The 15210-nt window shown below is 34.8% G+C and overlaps 1 protein-coding gene across 12 annotated transcripts in view; it reads left to right on the forward strand.

The window, feature by feature from the left end:
* ZZZ3 (zinc finger ZZ-type containing 3) overlaps positions 1-15210 on the forward strand; it is a 111067-nt gene that overhangs the window by 32242 nt on the left and 63615 nt on the right. For 5 of the 12 annotated variants that reach the window (XM_067044537.1, XM_067044500.1, XM_059075103.2 and 2 more), the window contains exons 2-3: positions 8688-8821; positions 10431-10584. The exons of 3 other annotated variants lie outside the window; for them this stretch is intronic. In XM_067044537.1, coding sequence (XP_066900638.1) covers positions 10562-10584 — 23 coding nt within the window. In that variant the 5' untranslated portion in view covers positions 8688-8821; positions 10431-10561. The remainder of the gene's footprint in view (positions 1-8687; positions 8822-10430; positions 10585-15210) is intronic. 4 more of the 12 variants (XM_067044467.1, XM_067044508.1, XM_067044483.1 and 1 more) reach the window with 1 other exon arrangement.

A 15210-nucleotide genomic window follows, 5' to 3' on the forward strand; every position in this document is an offset into this window, starting at 1 on the left:
CACTAATCTCCTTTTTGTAGCTTTTGGCTATGAATTTGCCTGTTCTGGACATTTCATATAAATAAAATTATACAATATGTGACCTTCTGTGATTGGCTTCTTTCACTTATGGTTTTTTTGTGTGTGTGTGTGCTTTTTTTTTTTGTGGTACGCGGGCCTGTCACTGCTGTGGCCTCTCCTGTTGCGGAGCACAGGCTCCGGACGCGCAGGCTCAGCGGCCATGGCTCACGGGCCCAGCCGCTCTGCGGCATGTGGGATCTACCCGGACTGGGGCACGAACCCGTGCTCCCTGCATCGGCAGGCGGACTCTCAACCACTGCGTCACCAGGGAAGCCCTCACTTATGTTTTTAAGGTTCATCCATGTTGTAGCATGTATCAGCACCTCACTCCTTTTTATGGCTGAATGAATATTCCATTGTGTACCACATTTTATATATCCATTCAGCAGTTTATGGACATTTGGGTTGTTTTCACTTCTTGCCTATTATGAATAATGTTGCTATGAACATTCATGGACAAGTTTTTGTGTGAAAGTGTTTTCTTTTTGCTGAGTATATATCTAGGAGTGAAATTTCTGGGTCATATGGTAATTGTATGTTTAACTTATTAAGGACCTGCCAGACTTTTCCAAAGCATCTGCAGCATTGTGTATTTACACCAGCAAGTTATGAGGGTACCAGTTTCTCCATATCCTGTCAGTATTGTTATCCATTTTTTTGTCATATTAATCATAGTGGGTATGAAGTGATATCTCATTTTGGTTTTGACTTATAATTCCCTGATGACCAATGATATTCAGCATCTTTTCATGTGCTTATTGGCTTTTTGTACATCTTTTTTGCAGAAATATGTATTCAAGTCTATTGCTCATTTTTTAGATTGTTTGTCTTTTTGTTTAGTTGTAAAGGTTCTTTGTAGATGAGTGATTTACAGATATTTTCTGTCATTCTGTGGTTTGTCTCGTTATCTTGATAGAGTTCTTAGAAGCACAAAATGTTTAAATTTTGATGATTCCAGTTTATCTGTATTTTCCTTTGGTTGCTTCTTTCTTTTTAGCTTTAATTTTTAAATTGTGGTAGAATATACATAACATAAAATTGACCATTTAAAAAATTGAAGTATAGTTGATTTACACTGTTGTGTTAGTTTCAGGTGTAAAGCATAGTGATTCAGTATTTTTGCAGATTATATTCTATTATAGGTTATTACAAGATTAAAGTATATAATTCCCTGTGCTATATGGTATATCCTTGTTGCTTATCTATTTTATATATAGTAGTTTGTATCTATCAATCCCATACTGCTAATTTGTCCCTCCCCCCTTCCCTCTCCCTTTTGGTAACCACAAGTTTGTTTTCTATATCTTTGAGTCTGTTTTGCCTATATATTAATTTGTATTATTTTTTAGATTTCACATGTAAGTGATATATAGTATATGTCTTCCTGTCTGACTTATTTCACTAAGCCTAATTTCTAAGTCTATCCATGTTGCTGCAAATGGCAGTATTTCATTCTTTTTGTGGCTAATATTCGTGTGTGTGTGTGTGTAAGTCCCTAAAATTGACCATTTTTAAAGTGTTCAGTTTTGTTTTTGTTTTTTGGCTGCATTGGGTCCTTGTTGCTGTGCGCAGGCTTTCTCTAGTTGCAGTGAGTGGGGGCTACTCTTCATTGTGGTGCTCGGGCTCCAGGTGCACGGACTTCAGTAGTTGTGGCACGTGGGCTCAGTAGTTGTGGCTCTTGGGATCTTAGTTCTGCGGCACGTGGGATCTTAGTTCCCCACCATGTGGGATCTTAGTTCCCCACCACGTGGGATCTTAGTTCCCCACCCAAGGGTCGAACCCACGTCCCCTGCATTGGAAGGCAGATTCTTAACCACTGGACCACCAGGGAAGTCCCTCTTTGTTTCTTAATATTAATAATTTATATATTTCTTTCCTGATCAGTCTGGCAGGAGATTTATCAGTTTTATTGATGTTTGTTTTTCTGTTTTCAGTTTTCATTGATTTCTGTTCTTTATTATTCCCTTTCTTTTTTTATATGGGTTATATTATTCTTTTTTCCCTAGTTTCTTAAGGTGGAAGTCGATGTCATTATGTTGAGTTCTTATTTCTTTTCTAATGTTTTCTGCTATAAATTTTCCTTTAAGTGCTGCTTTTGTTGCATCCCACAGATACTAATATGTTGTGTTTTTATTTTCATTTAGTTACACTATTTTCTAATTTCTCCCTTCATTTCTCTTTCTTCTTTGACTCATGGGGTATTTAGAAACATGCTATTTATTTTGAGATATTTCAGGATTTTGAGATATACTTTTAGTATTGATTTCTAATTTAATTCCATCATGGTTAATTAATATTACTTGAATCTTTAAAACTTTATTGATTGTTATTCTTTCCAAGCAACTTTTTCCAAATAACTATTTTAAAACTGATTTTAGACCATTTACGTTAGCTGTAGTTAAGTTTAAACCTCCTACCTTGCTATTGTTTAAAATTTTTTCCTATATTGTCTTTGTTCTCTTTTCCCTCTATTCTGCCTTCTTTTGGATTTAGTAATTTTTTAATGTTTTATTTTATTTCTTTTGTTGGCTTATTAACTATCTTCTTTTTTTTTTTTTTTTGCAAGTGATTGCTTTTACGGTTCATAGTCTACATCTTTAACTTATCACGGAGTATCTTGAAATTATATTATACCGCTTCACATATAGTATAAGAACCTTACAACATTGTATTGTTGTAAGGTTGTTGTGCTATTATTACCTGGTTGTTGTGCTATTATTACCTTCCTGGTTGTTGTGCTATTATTGCATTTCTGGTTGTTGTGCTATTATTACCTTTTACTTCTGTGCATGTTATAAACTTCACAGTATATTGGTATTATTTTGTTTTAAATAGTTATCTCTTTTTTTTTAAAATAAATTTATTTATTTATTTATTCATTTTTGGCTGCATTGAGCCTTTGTTGCTGTGTGCGGGCTTTCTCTAGTTGCGGTGGCTTCTCTTGTTGTGGAGCACAGGCTCTAGGCGCGTGGGCTTAGTTGCTCCGAGGCATGTGGGATCTTCCTGGCCCAGGGCTCGAACCCATGTCCCCTGCATTGTCAGGGGATTCTTAACCACTGCACCACCTGGGAAGTCCCAGATATCTTTTAAAGAGATACAACAACTAAGGGGAAAACTCTTTTAGATTTACCCTCATTTTCTATTTCTGGTGCTTTTCATTCATTTGGTTAGATCCAGAGTTCCAACCAGTATCTTTTTTCTTTTGCCTGAATAACTTCTTTTAACATTTTTTTGGGGGGTGGGGGCTGCACCACACAGCATGCAGGATCTTAGTTCCCTAACGAGGGATCGAACCCACATCCCCTGCAGTGGAAGCGCAGTCTTAACCACTGGACCGCCAGGGAAGTCCCCTAACGTTTCCTATAGTTTATTTCTGTTGGTGATGGCATCTTCCAACATTTACCATTTGAAATCATCTTTATTTCACCTTAGGGAGCATATCTTTCAAAAATTATCGAATTATCAGTTGATAGTTTCTTTCAGTATGAAGATAAACTTCACTGTTTTGTGTCTTGTGTTGTTTCCAGTGAATAGTCTGCTTTCAATCTTATTCTTCCCGTGTATATAATGTGTTATTTTTCTCTGTCTGCTTTTAAGATATTCTTTTTTTTTTTTTAAACTTGTTTAAAGCAATTTGCTTATGATGTGCTATGGTTTTCTTCATGTTTCTTTTTTTTTTTTTTTTTTTTTTTTTTTTTGCGGTACGCGGGCCTCTTACTGTTGTGGCCTCTCCCGTTGTGGAGCACAGGCTCCGGACGTGCAGGCTCAGTGGCCACGGCTCACGGGCCCAGCCGCTCCGCGGCACGTGGGATCTTCCCGGACCGGGGCACAAACGCGCGTCCCCTGCATCGGCAGGCGGACTCGCAACCACTGCGCCACCAGGGAAGCCCTCTTCATGTTTCTTGTGTTTGGGGTTTAGTCTCTGTGATCTGTGTGTTTATAATTTCCATCAAATTTGAAAAATTTGGGGGCGTTACTTTTTCAGACATTTTTTTCTACTTCTTTTGTGCAGCCAGTTACCTATCTACTAGGCCGCTTGACGTTGTCTCACATCTCATTTATGCTTTTTTTATTCAGTCTTGTTTGTCTCTGTGTTTTATTTTGTAGTTTCTGTTGCTATGCTTTCAAGTTCATTGACATTTTCTTTGCAGTATCTAATCTGCTGTTTATCCCAACCAGCATTTTTCATTACTAGAAGAATCAATTTTTAAAAATATCTTTCATATCTGTACCTAACATGCTTAATCTTTCCATTTATCTTCCTGAATGTATTAACTACAGTTATAATAACTGATTTAATGTTCCAGCCTAGTACATTTTTCATGTATGTATCCTTTTTTATTCATTGATTTTCTCATTATATGTAGTATCTTCCTGTTTCTTAGCATGTCTGGTAATTTTTTATTGGATGCCAGGCATTGTCAATTTTACGTTGTTTGGTGCTGGACGTTTTTGTATTCCTATAAATATTTTTGAACTTTGTTCTGGGATACAGTTAAGTTCCTTGCAAATGGATTTATTCTTTTGGGGCTTGCTTTTAATCTTTGTTAGGTGGGTTAGAGCAGTCTTTAGTCTAGAGCTCATTTTGTCCCACTATTGAGGCAATGCCCTCCTGAGCACTGTACTTGATGTCTTATGAATTATTAGGTTTTCTACTCTGGCTGGTAGGTATACAAACTATTCCTGGCCCTGTGTGAGCCACGGGCAGTGGTATACTAGAGCTTGTGAGGGCCAGTTTTCAAAATATTGGGAAGTTTGTGATCTGGCTTAATTATTAATAGAATTAAATTATATACACTTATAGTTAAATCAATTATATTAAGTATAAAGGTGATAAATACTCGAAACTCAATACTTCCAAACTTATTACTATTTTGATGCTTTGGTGGTAATTTATTATATCACTATTTTAGAAATATACTGTAATGTTTAATGTGTTACCATTTATCTCTTCCCATCTTTGCACTCAGTGATATTCCTTGATAGCTTGAAATTGGCCATGGGTGGGAGTATTCACACCAGAGTCATTGGTAACCCTGCAAACCAGGAACTATAAACCACCAACTGCCCTTAGTTGTTACACATTTTCTATCATACCCCTGGCTATGGGTAAGAGTGGTTTTCCAGGCCTTGTATACACTGCATATATTGATCAGTGCTCAGCTCAGGACTTGAGGAGGATCTCTGCAGATCTCCTGAGGTCTTACTTGCTCTCTTTGAAGCTGCCTCCTCTCTGGTACAAGTGTTCTGGGAACCTTAGCAACTTGGGTCTCCCCAGACTCTGTGCTTCATTTTCTTAAATCAGAGAGACTGCTTTGCCTGGGATCACCCCCCTCACTCTGAAGCTTGGAAACTCTCCAAGCAGGAAGCTGGGGCTTTGCTTTATTTGTTTCTTCTCTTTCATCGAACACTCTCCTATATTGTGTGGTTTCCAGTGTCTGAAAAACATTTTCATACATTTTGCCCAGATTTTTAGTTGTTTCGGATAGGAACGTAAATCTCACCCTGTTACCCTGTCTTGGCCAGAAGTGGAAGTCCCTTGGAAGGATTTTAGATAAGAGAGTGACAGAAGTGTGCACTTTAGACCCCACTGTAGACCATGCATTTGTAAGGGACAAGACTTAAAGTAGAGGGACCAATTACAAGTCATGTGGGTTAGTTCAAGTGAGAAGTGATGAAGGCCTAATGCTAGTCATGGATGACACTAGAGAGGTGGGGAACGATTTGAGAAACATGTAGGGGGAAGAATCTAGTTCAGGGTTTGTGAAAGGATGGGTCATGAGCCATTTATATCTCAGTCGCCTGTAGTGTATGATAAAAATGAGGATTCTGTGTCCTGCCCCAACTTTATTGAATCTGAATTTCTAAGGATGAGGTTTAAAAATTTGTATTTTAAATAAGCCCCTAGGGTAATGCTTACAAACACTAAAATTTCAGAAGAAAGTGATGGAATTTTTTTTCAAAGGGTGAGCCTCATCTTTGGGGGATCCCCTACATTGGAATGACCTGAAGTGGTTGGTTAATTAAAAATAAAGATTTATGTGTGCATGTCCAGAACTGCTGAATCTGAATTTCTGGAGCAGTTAGTTCCAGGAATTTCTTAGGCACACTAAAGTTTGCCTGCTCTGCAGGTATAATCTCACTGAACTTCATAGTAACCCTGGGATGTAGTCGGCAGGTATTATGACTCCTGTTTTATAGGTGAAGAAATGAAACGCAGAAGTGCAAGGTGGTTTTCTCTTGGTCAAACAGTTATTATTGATGGTGGGTAGAGAATCATATTTCCTTCTCTTTCCACCAAATCTGATGCTTTTTCTATTTCCTTTCTGTTAACTATGTAATAGGCTTATCTCTGAAATCTGTAGGAGGCATGCAAGACATTGCACCTATGGTTACAGTTTAGGGAGTCAGGAAAGTGTGATCTTCTTGGTCATACTTTATACCAAGTGAAAATTCAGTTCAGCTCTCTATAGCGAGTAACTATGATAAACTTAATTGTCTAGGAAAAGTATTTCTGTCTTTGACCATTATCTTAATGCTTTTTACGACCAGCTTTGAATGTCCCCCTCTCTGTTTTCTTTTAAAATCATGTAAAGCCATAGTGTAGTGCAGTGCATGTGTTCAGTATTTTTTCTTATAACAAGTGAAGAATTGGGTGTGAATTATGAATCTATATTATAACCTTTGTTCTAGTTTTTTTCCCCCAAGGTCTTATAAAACTAAAAAAAAAAATCAGTGTCTTATAATTTAGATTGCATTTAGCTTGGATGTCACAGTTTTACTTTTATAGTATGTTGTGTGGCTTATAACTTTGCTATATTAGTAGAACTGATGTATTTTCTAGTGAGATTTCCTGTAGTCTTTTGAAGTGATTTCAGATGTGCCATGAATCTGAGATCCGTAATCTGTTTAACACAGTAGTACTAGTGTTAGACTGCAAATGGTAGGAAAAGTAATTCTTTTCAGACAAGATTGGTTTCTGGATTTGCTTTTGGAATTCTTGAATAGTCAATGAATTTTGTTAGTACGTGAAAACAAGCAAAGCTCTGTGGCAAAGAATAAATAAGGCCTTAAGAATGGGATTTAAATGGTTTGTTTTCTATTTTGTATGCTTTTTAAAAGACAAAGTAACTAAGTTTTTTAAACTTCTGGAAGTAAGTTACTATATTTAAATAGTTCAAATTTAAAAATTATTGTAGCTTGTCATAATTCTAAGTAGCTTCTCTGTTCCAGAAAGCATATAGTATTTGTGCAGAATCTTAAATATGAAATGTATAGTGAATGAAATGAAGACTGCTATGTAGGGAATATAAGAGTTTTGACTACTTTAACTCCTTGCTTGTTACAAGAGAATTTATATCAGCTTTTAAATTTAGGAATACCTAGATCTGTATTATTTTTTTATGGCATTTCCTAGTTTTTTTTAACATTGAAAACAAATGAGGGAATATAATATACTGGCGGTCCAGTGGTTAGGACTCTGTGCTTCCACTGCAGGGGACCCAGGTTCAATCCCTGGTCGGGGAACTAGGATCCCACAAGATGTGTGGAGCGGTGGGGGAAAAAAAAAAGAAAACAAATAATAGGAATGAAGTGTTTGAGGATAGATATTAGTATTTCTTAATCGCTGTCTATTGTTTTTTTTCCCTCCAATTAAAAAAAATTTAAATATAATTGACATTATGTTAGTTTTCTACTGTATTTTAGTGAAACTTTTCACTGAGAACATCTGTCAGGTTGACAACTCCAGTAATAAATTTTATCCACAAAACAGATGTAAGGCTATCTGCATTTTCTGTGTAGATTTTTACTCTTTCTTTTTATTATACAGGAATTTGGAATGGTACACCATGCTGAATCATTTTAGAATGCCATTGATAGATTTCTTTGACATATATATGACTTTTTTTAGCTTATTTTTCCAATAATAAATGGGTAGAAATGACTTAAAATTTTATATAATGCTTTTCATTATCATTGTAAGCACATTGATGTGTTTCTCAGACTTGTAACCTACAACCATGTGTATGTTTTTAAGAAGCTTACTTTTTTTTAAGGAACGTTTGTACAGCTACATCTTGATTTGTTTCTTCACTTATTTTGTCACATTTATTTTCTATTTATATTCAAAATAACATGGTCAAATTAGTCACAGAGGGATAATCTAACCAAGACAAAAATGTTACTTTAAAAGACATAGAATGTTTTAAAGTCATATTTAGGGGAAAGTCATGATCTTTTTTACTGCATTCTTAAGCTTTCTAGATTTATTCCCTAATATTGTTGTAAAACACAAAAAAGTACTTTTCTATTAATGTCTGAAAAATTACAGATATATCTGTATGTCTACATTAGTAGTCAGAAAAGGAATATAAGGAGCTCTAAAACTTGTAAGAATTTTAATTTAGAAATATTTTATGTGGGTACTGTGAGAAGCATTTGTAAGAGTGTTAACATATCTTAGTCTGCTAAAAAATAACACATTTTGTAGGTAAATGTAAGGAATTATTTGTGAAATTTATTAGAAAATGCAGTGTGTGGTGTGTTAAGAAATATTATCAGTTTTATCCACAAATCTGTAAACAGTAACACATCCATAGTGACTATATTGTGGTTTCCCTTCACAGATATCAAGTTGTGCTAGTACAACCATATAAATAAGTAATACCTGAAGTCTCAGTGTAACATGGACATTTACAGTGATGACAGATAAATGCAGACGCTTGGGAATCAAATACTAGGCGAAACACTTTTAAAAAAGGTAAGAAAAAATGTAATCTTAATTAAGGCCAAGCGGGCTTTAGTTAGTAGAAGTAATTGAAGTTTCTTTTTCACTGTATTAGGCTTTTAAGAAGCCTAATCTGCCTAATCATCTGCATGATCCTGTTTATCTTAATACTGGTAGGACTCAGCTGTAAGTATCAGTTCTTCTGTGAAAATAACTGTTGCAGATCTCCTTGCCTGGCAAATATAATGGATGATGTTTCAACAGCAAACCCTACCCAAATAGGATAGTAACGTGACTGATTGGAACTTGATAGAGCACTGGAATGGGCGTGCCAGTGAATACTGAGAAACACATCCTAAACTGTGGATCCTCTTTGGCTCTGTTGATTGCTACCATCTCCATACACCATACAGTGTAATGCTTTACCATATTTGTGAAAGGATTTCAGGGTTGAGTACAAAGGTGTTGGCAATTCGAACCTGTTATAAGAAGAGTGAAGTTTCAAGTCAAGGGTTACTTTTTTGTGGGACCATTTTTCACTGTGTACCCTCCTCATGTTAATTTAGAACATTTTTTAATGTAGTATTAAATAATTTTATTTAGACAATTTTCCTACCTTGTACTTTTCAAGAGTTTAGAAGACATATCTGGGAGAGGTTGCATCTATAGGTATTAGATATTAGATATTAGCCTTGTTGCCCTCTTGCTGACTAAAACTGTAATCTATTTATTTTTTCTAGGCAGTAAATCTAGTTTACAAAGCTTGATAATTGCATCAGTTTTTATTTTTAAAAATTTTTTGCAGTAGTTTTTAAGTTACAATCCTTTACCAAAAATAGTGTCACTTTTAGAATATCTAGTTTTATGTTTATAATAAAGTGACAATTTCCATCATGAACATTGCTAGTCTTTTTCCTGGTGTTCCTCGTTTTTAGATGGGCATTCATAGTAACCCATTTATCCAGATTCTCTGAAAACGATATCATAATACATTATTATAAAGTAAAACTGTAATTAACCAGACTGTCCAAGAAATGGATTATAATTAGGTTAATTAAAATATCTGGCCAACTGGGTACTGAAGCCAGAAAATCCTTATTGTTTTTGTTTTTGTTGAAAATCCATATGCCAAAAATAATAGAAATTTCCCTTTATAAAAAATTTCCCTTTGTAAAGTCTTGTAGCGCTTTATATAACCAAAGTTATAATGTATATATATTGCAGAAGACTTGGTTGATTCTTTGTTGTACATAGTCTAAATTATTTTTGTTGTTCAGTCCCTAGTTTTAAATACCTGAAAGCCAAACTTTGGGAAGGCCTCTAGAATAAGAGTAAGAGATTATAAATTCCGTATGAGGAATCTTCTTATCAAGGGCAGTTTTGGGGTCACCTCAAAACAATATTGCCTTAGACTCTAGAAAAGAACTGAGTTATATTTTGACTCAAAATAGTACTGAGTTGTTGTAAAGATTTAGTATATTTCAAGCTCTTTTTGGTTTGTTTTTGTTGGTTTCTAAAAATCCTTTTCCAGTTTCTTGATATCTCTGAGGCTACAAAGTTAACAAGAATTACCAAAGATGTTACCAAAATATTTTAGCATAAGTTAATTTGCTTCTTTAATTCTTTTTTTTTATTATTAAAGAAAGGAATTTAGGAAGTTCTAGTATTCTCCATGGCTGAAGCTGAGAGTCTGAAACCATGATGCTTAAGCTCTATTCTAGATCATAGCTCCAACTCCTTCAGGATATAAGGAAAAGAGATAATATTTCCACAATGATAGATCTTTGGTTGTACAGGTAAGTTATTTAGTTTTGTTGTAGTGAAGACAACTATAGTCTGTTTGTTTGCCTGTAATTAAGGAGAGGAGGCTTGTTATTTTTGTGTACTTCCTTCGGTGCATGGAAAATTGTGCAGTCTGGGTAGCTGTTCATAGGAGTGCAGAGCTATAGGGAATGGCATAGGGATGAAATATTTTCCCAGCAGGGGATAAATGAAGTGACTTAAAGTACTTTGGAATCCCTAGAGCATTATAGCTTTCTTTGACACTCTAGGTATTTTTGATTCAAGGGTAGTATGAAATTCCTTGACTTCTCTTTCTCCCCACTTGTCTTTTTAAGTGTATATTCATTCAGCTCTCTCTATATCTATGTCTCTCTGCCTACCCCCTCGCCCCTCTCGGAATGGGGAAGAAAGAAGAGATCCCTTTTAAACAAGAGATCAAGATAGTATGTTATAGAGTTCCCAGGGTTCAAAGAGGCTGATATTAAGAACCTTAAGTTGAATTGCATAGGTAGGTCCCCAGGTCTCACCCTCCTTCTTTTAACCTTATAGATACTTTTGACATTATAGATAATAGTGGTAATTGCTCAGTGAAGAAATTTTTCTTAAAAGAATTGTATGACAAGGATAGTCCCTAAACCATTATTAAACAGTTCCTGTTTATGTTCTAGACAAATAGAAAAAGAATCATTGGTAACACTTCCCAATTGCTCTTGTTCTTTTTGCCTTTCACTTTGGTTTGTCTGCATGGTATCATGACCAGTTCCTAAAAATTGTTCACTTAATAAAACTAAATAAATATCAGCTAGAACATTGATGTTAATGAAGGATTGCCAGTCCTTCAATTCCCAAAATAAACCACACTACTTCAGTATTATAGTGGAACAAAAGCTTACAGGCAGTGTCTTTGAAATATCTTTTGCGATTTCTAAAGTAAAGGTGATAGATAGCTGGAGTAGTGTTTCATCAGGTGGACCATTTTACTTTCAGTCACTGAAACAAGGATACAGATGTGATCACAGGGGCTGGAAGTTTATGATCTGAAACATAGCTGATACTGTTTCAGAGAGCCTTTCAGAATCCTATAATTACATTTAAGAATTCTATAATTAGATCCTACAAGTAGATTCAAATTTGGGAGAGGGTAGTTCAACAGTAAATAAACGGGTGAGACATAGGGAATTATAGGTAGGATTTGGGCCTTAATGTGAATGGACAGGGTAAAATTTGGTTGATTCTCCTGAGATATGTCCTGCAATAGAATAAAAACTTACGAAGGTGGGGAAGAGAGGAATTCTAGTGATTGATTATATTCTCTTTCCTCTATTGTAGAAAATGCCATATTCATTAGTTTGTGGATAACATAGGAAAAACGTCATTCTAGTTGCTAGATTGGGTTTTGCCCGTATGAATCTGTTAACTAACAGATTCCCTTAATTCTAAAACTAGAGTGATTGATTGACTTACCAGTTCTAGTTGGGTGCTGGCTAATGTTTAAACCATGTTAACTGTTTACTTAACTAGCAGAGGTATTTTCTGAGATACTTTGTTTGTAAATGAGTTTCTTTCTCTTCCTTTAGCAACTTAATTTTTGGCAGGAATATAATTTTGTACTCCAAACCTCTTCACTGAATTTCTTTAGTAACTCTTGTGTTATGCAGCTAAAATGAGGAAGACAACTGCTTTAGTCTATAATACTTTACAAAGCATGGCTTTGAGACTTGGTTGAGATAATTGGAACATTGTTCGTCTCTTTTCGGTAATTGAATTTTGCACTCAGTTTATCAGATAACTACAGAAAATATGTGTCTTTATAAATGCTTATTCAAAAATAGAAAAGATAATGAAGAAAACGGTTAGAACAGGAGAAAAAAATCATTAGAAGGAAGAGTGTTGAAATTTCACTTAACTCTAATCTTCAGAATTTTAACCAATTTAATACCTTAAGTATATGTAATATGTTAATTTCAGGCAGGAGATTTTTATAGTCCTCTATATTTGGTGCTTCCTTAGCCAAAGGGATAATGGTTTTATTTATAAATTTTTAATTATTAGGATCAAATAAAAAAAGGATATGTTATAAATGGTCTAATTTAGTTTGAAACTTGATATATTTTAATAGACTACTGTCTGGATGCAGTGGTCTAAGGCAGTGCTTCTCAAACCCTAATAGACATTTAATGACCTGGGAATCAGATTAATTGGAAGGTCTAAGGCAGGGCCTGATATTCTGCATTTGTAACAAGCTTCCAGTAGATGTCCATGGTGCTAGTTGTCAGGCCACACTTTTTTTTTTTTTAAGACTTATACTTTACTTTAGGGACAGTAAATATGAGTCATCAAATTTCTGTACAAAATATCCTATTGGTTTCTTTTTTTTTACTTTTTATTGGAGTATAGTCTATTTACAATGTTGTGTTAGTTTCAGGTGTTCAGGCCACACTTTGAGTTGCAAGAGTTTGAGGTACCACAAGGGTTCTTATCACAGAACAGTTTCGTTTAAAATACGGCCCAATAGCATACGGTTTGAGAACTCTAAAACTTGGACTTCATTGTAGTTGTGAACGGAATAAAAAGATTTTTAGGGAGCAAAAGAAATGAAAAAAGTTTTAATATTTCATGTTGATCAGTGTTTTGATCACTGGAATGGTGAAGAAATAAAACAGACCCTCATTGTAGGTGGTGTTTTATAATGATATATATATATTCTTTGTTAGTAGTTTTGGGTACTACTAATAATAGGATTATTTCATTAATAATGATAAGGCAGAAATTTTGCTCTCATTTGGATTAGTGTGGAGAGAAAAGGGCTAGGAATGCCTGTTACCGGAATCATTTGAAGTTTATATGCCCTTGATTGGCGTCATATTTTTAAAAATAAAGTTTTTTTGGTGTGTGCTTATAAAATAATACTATTGCCAATATTATTTTTGAACCATAAATCACGAATATAATCAAATTGGCATTAAAGATATATGCATTAGGTTTTGTAAATAAAGTTTATAAAATTAACTTATGTTTTCTTTGTTATATTTACATAGGTATTTAATATTTAAAAATCTGTAATCTTCAAATTTGAAAGCTCCAGATTTGGGTACATGAAACAAATACATTGATTTTAATATTTTTTAGTTTGTGCTCTTTTGAAACATCATTTGAAGTAAAGTTTTGTAATTAAAAGTGGATATTTATGGTTCATTCACTATTTATTACCTGTGAATAAAAAAATAGACTGTAATCTTGATAAGAAGATTTTAACAGAAGAGAATTATACATCAGGTCTGACTAATGAGTTCCAAAAGAGTAAAAGTTTACTTTGAAAAGCATTATTTTAAAGTTCCGGTCAGTGTTCCATACTTACTGTTCATGTGATTGCTATAGAATTCTCTAGAAAGAATTTTCACATTTTAATCCCAGGGCTGATTTTGTGAGTCTTGTAAGGTTTTAAAAAATTGTTAATTAAAAATTTAGAAGTATGCCATACTCCAAAACAAAACTAATTCAACTTACATATTTTACAGGATACTTCTTCACTTTATTCATTTTGTCAGCAGGCAAGAACAAGAAGGCAGTTCCTTTTTTTTGTATGTGATACCATGTTGCTGTATCTTCTGTAGTTCTTAATAACCTTTCCAACTGTTAGATACTTCTAAGTTGAGGCAAAGGAGAGATTGTATTTGATTTGTGGGGAGAGGGGTAGAATGGCATTTGGAGGGTTATAGGAGAGTGAGCTTGTGGGAAAGCTGGCAAAAGGGATGAGGGAAGAGGGTCCTGTGCAGCTTTGTACTACAACCATTACTGGCCTATTTTCTCTGTCCATTCTGCACCCCATTCGAAGTCAGGCAGTGAAGTGGCACAGTACCTTTTGAAAGCTAAATAGAGGAGGAGCAGAAGAATGGAGACTTGAAATTTTAACAGATCCTTTAATTCTGCTTGTTGGGAGAACCTTGGAAAATAATCACTGAGTCACTCAGTTTATCCAAATGGATCAATCAGGGCAGTTTTCAGTTTCCCTCTCATTTGTATTATAGAAACACCAAAGCATCCACACCAGAAAGCCTGTTCATCTCCTCAACATGCATTAATACTGTGGCATACACATATACTCAGGAGTTCAAAGAAGGAAAGGGATGGGGTTATATGTGTATTCCTGATTCTTAAATGTAATATTTGTTTGGCAGTGTGCTTCTTTCCCTTTTTCTTCTATCCTCTTTAGAGTACTTTCTTTCACTTGCTAATTTGTGGCTCTACTTCTAGAGACTAGGGTGGCTTGGCTTTGCTCTGTATTGCTCTTAGCAAGTATAAGCTACGGTTGTGATTTCTGTTCATCTGCTTAGTTATAAAAAATTCTACTGTGATTTCTGTTCATCTGCTTAGTTATAAAAAATTCTACTGTGATTTCTGTTCATCTGCTTAGTTATAAAAAATTCTACTGCAACCAAAATTTTTTGGATGCCACGTAGTTTGTTATCAAAGAATTTGACCTGAAACTCATTTTAGTAAGAGTGAATTAAAAAGAGCAGAGCCTGTCTTTTTACCTCCCAGAAGTGTTTTGAGAAAACATGAGAAATGACTGGGATAGTTTATGTGATAGCTGCTATATAAATTCAAGATTATTATTTTAATAACCAAGATGAAGTCCT

Source organism: Kogia breviceps, chromosome 1 (genome assembly GCF_026419965.1).
Source record: "Kogia breviceps isolate mKogBre1 chromosome 1, mKogBre1 haplotype 1, whole genome shotgun sequence".
Taxonomy (NCBI): Eukaryota; Metazoa; Chordata; class Mammalia; order Artiodactyla; family Physeteridae; genus Kogia; species Kogia breviceps.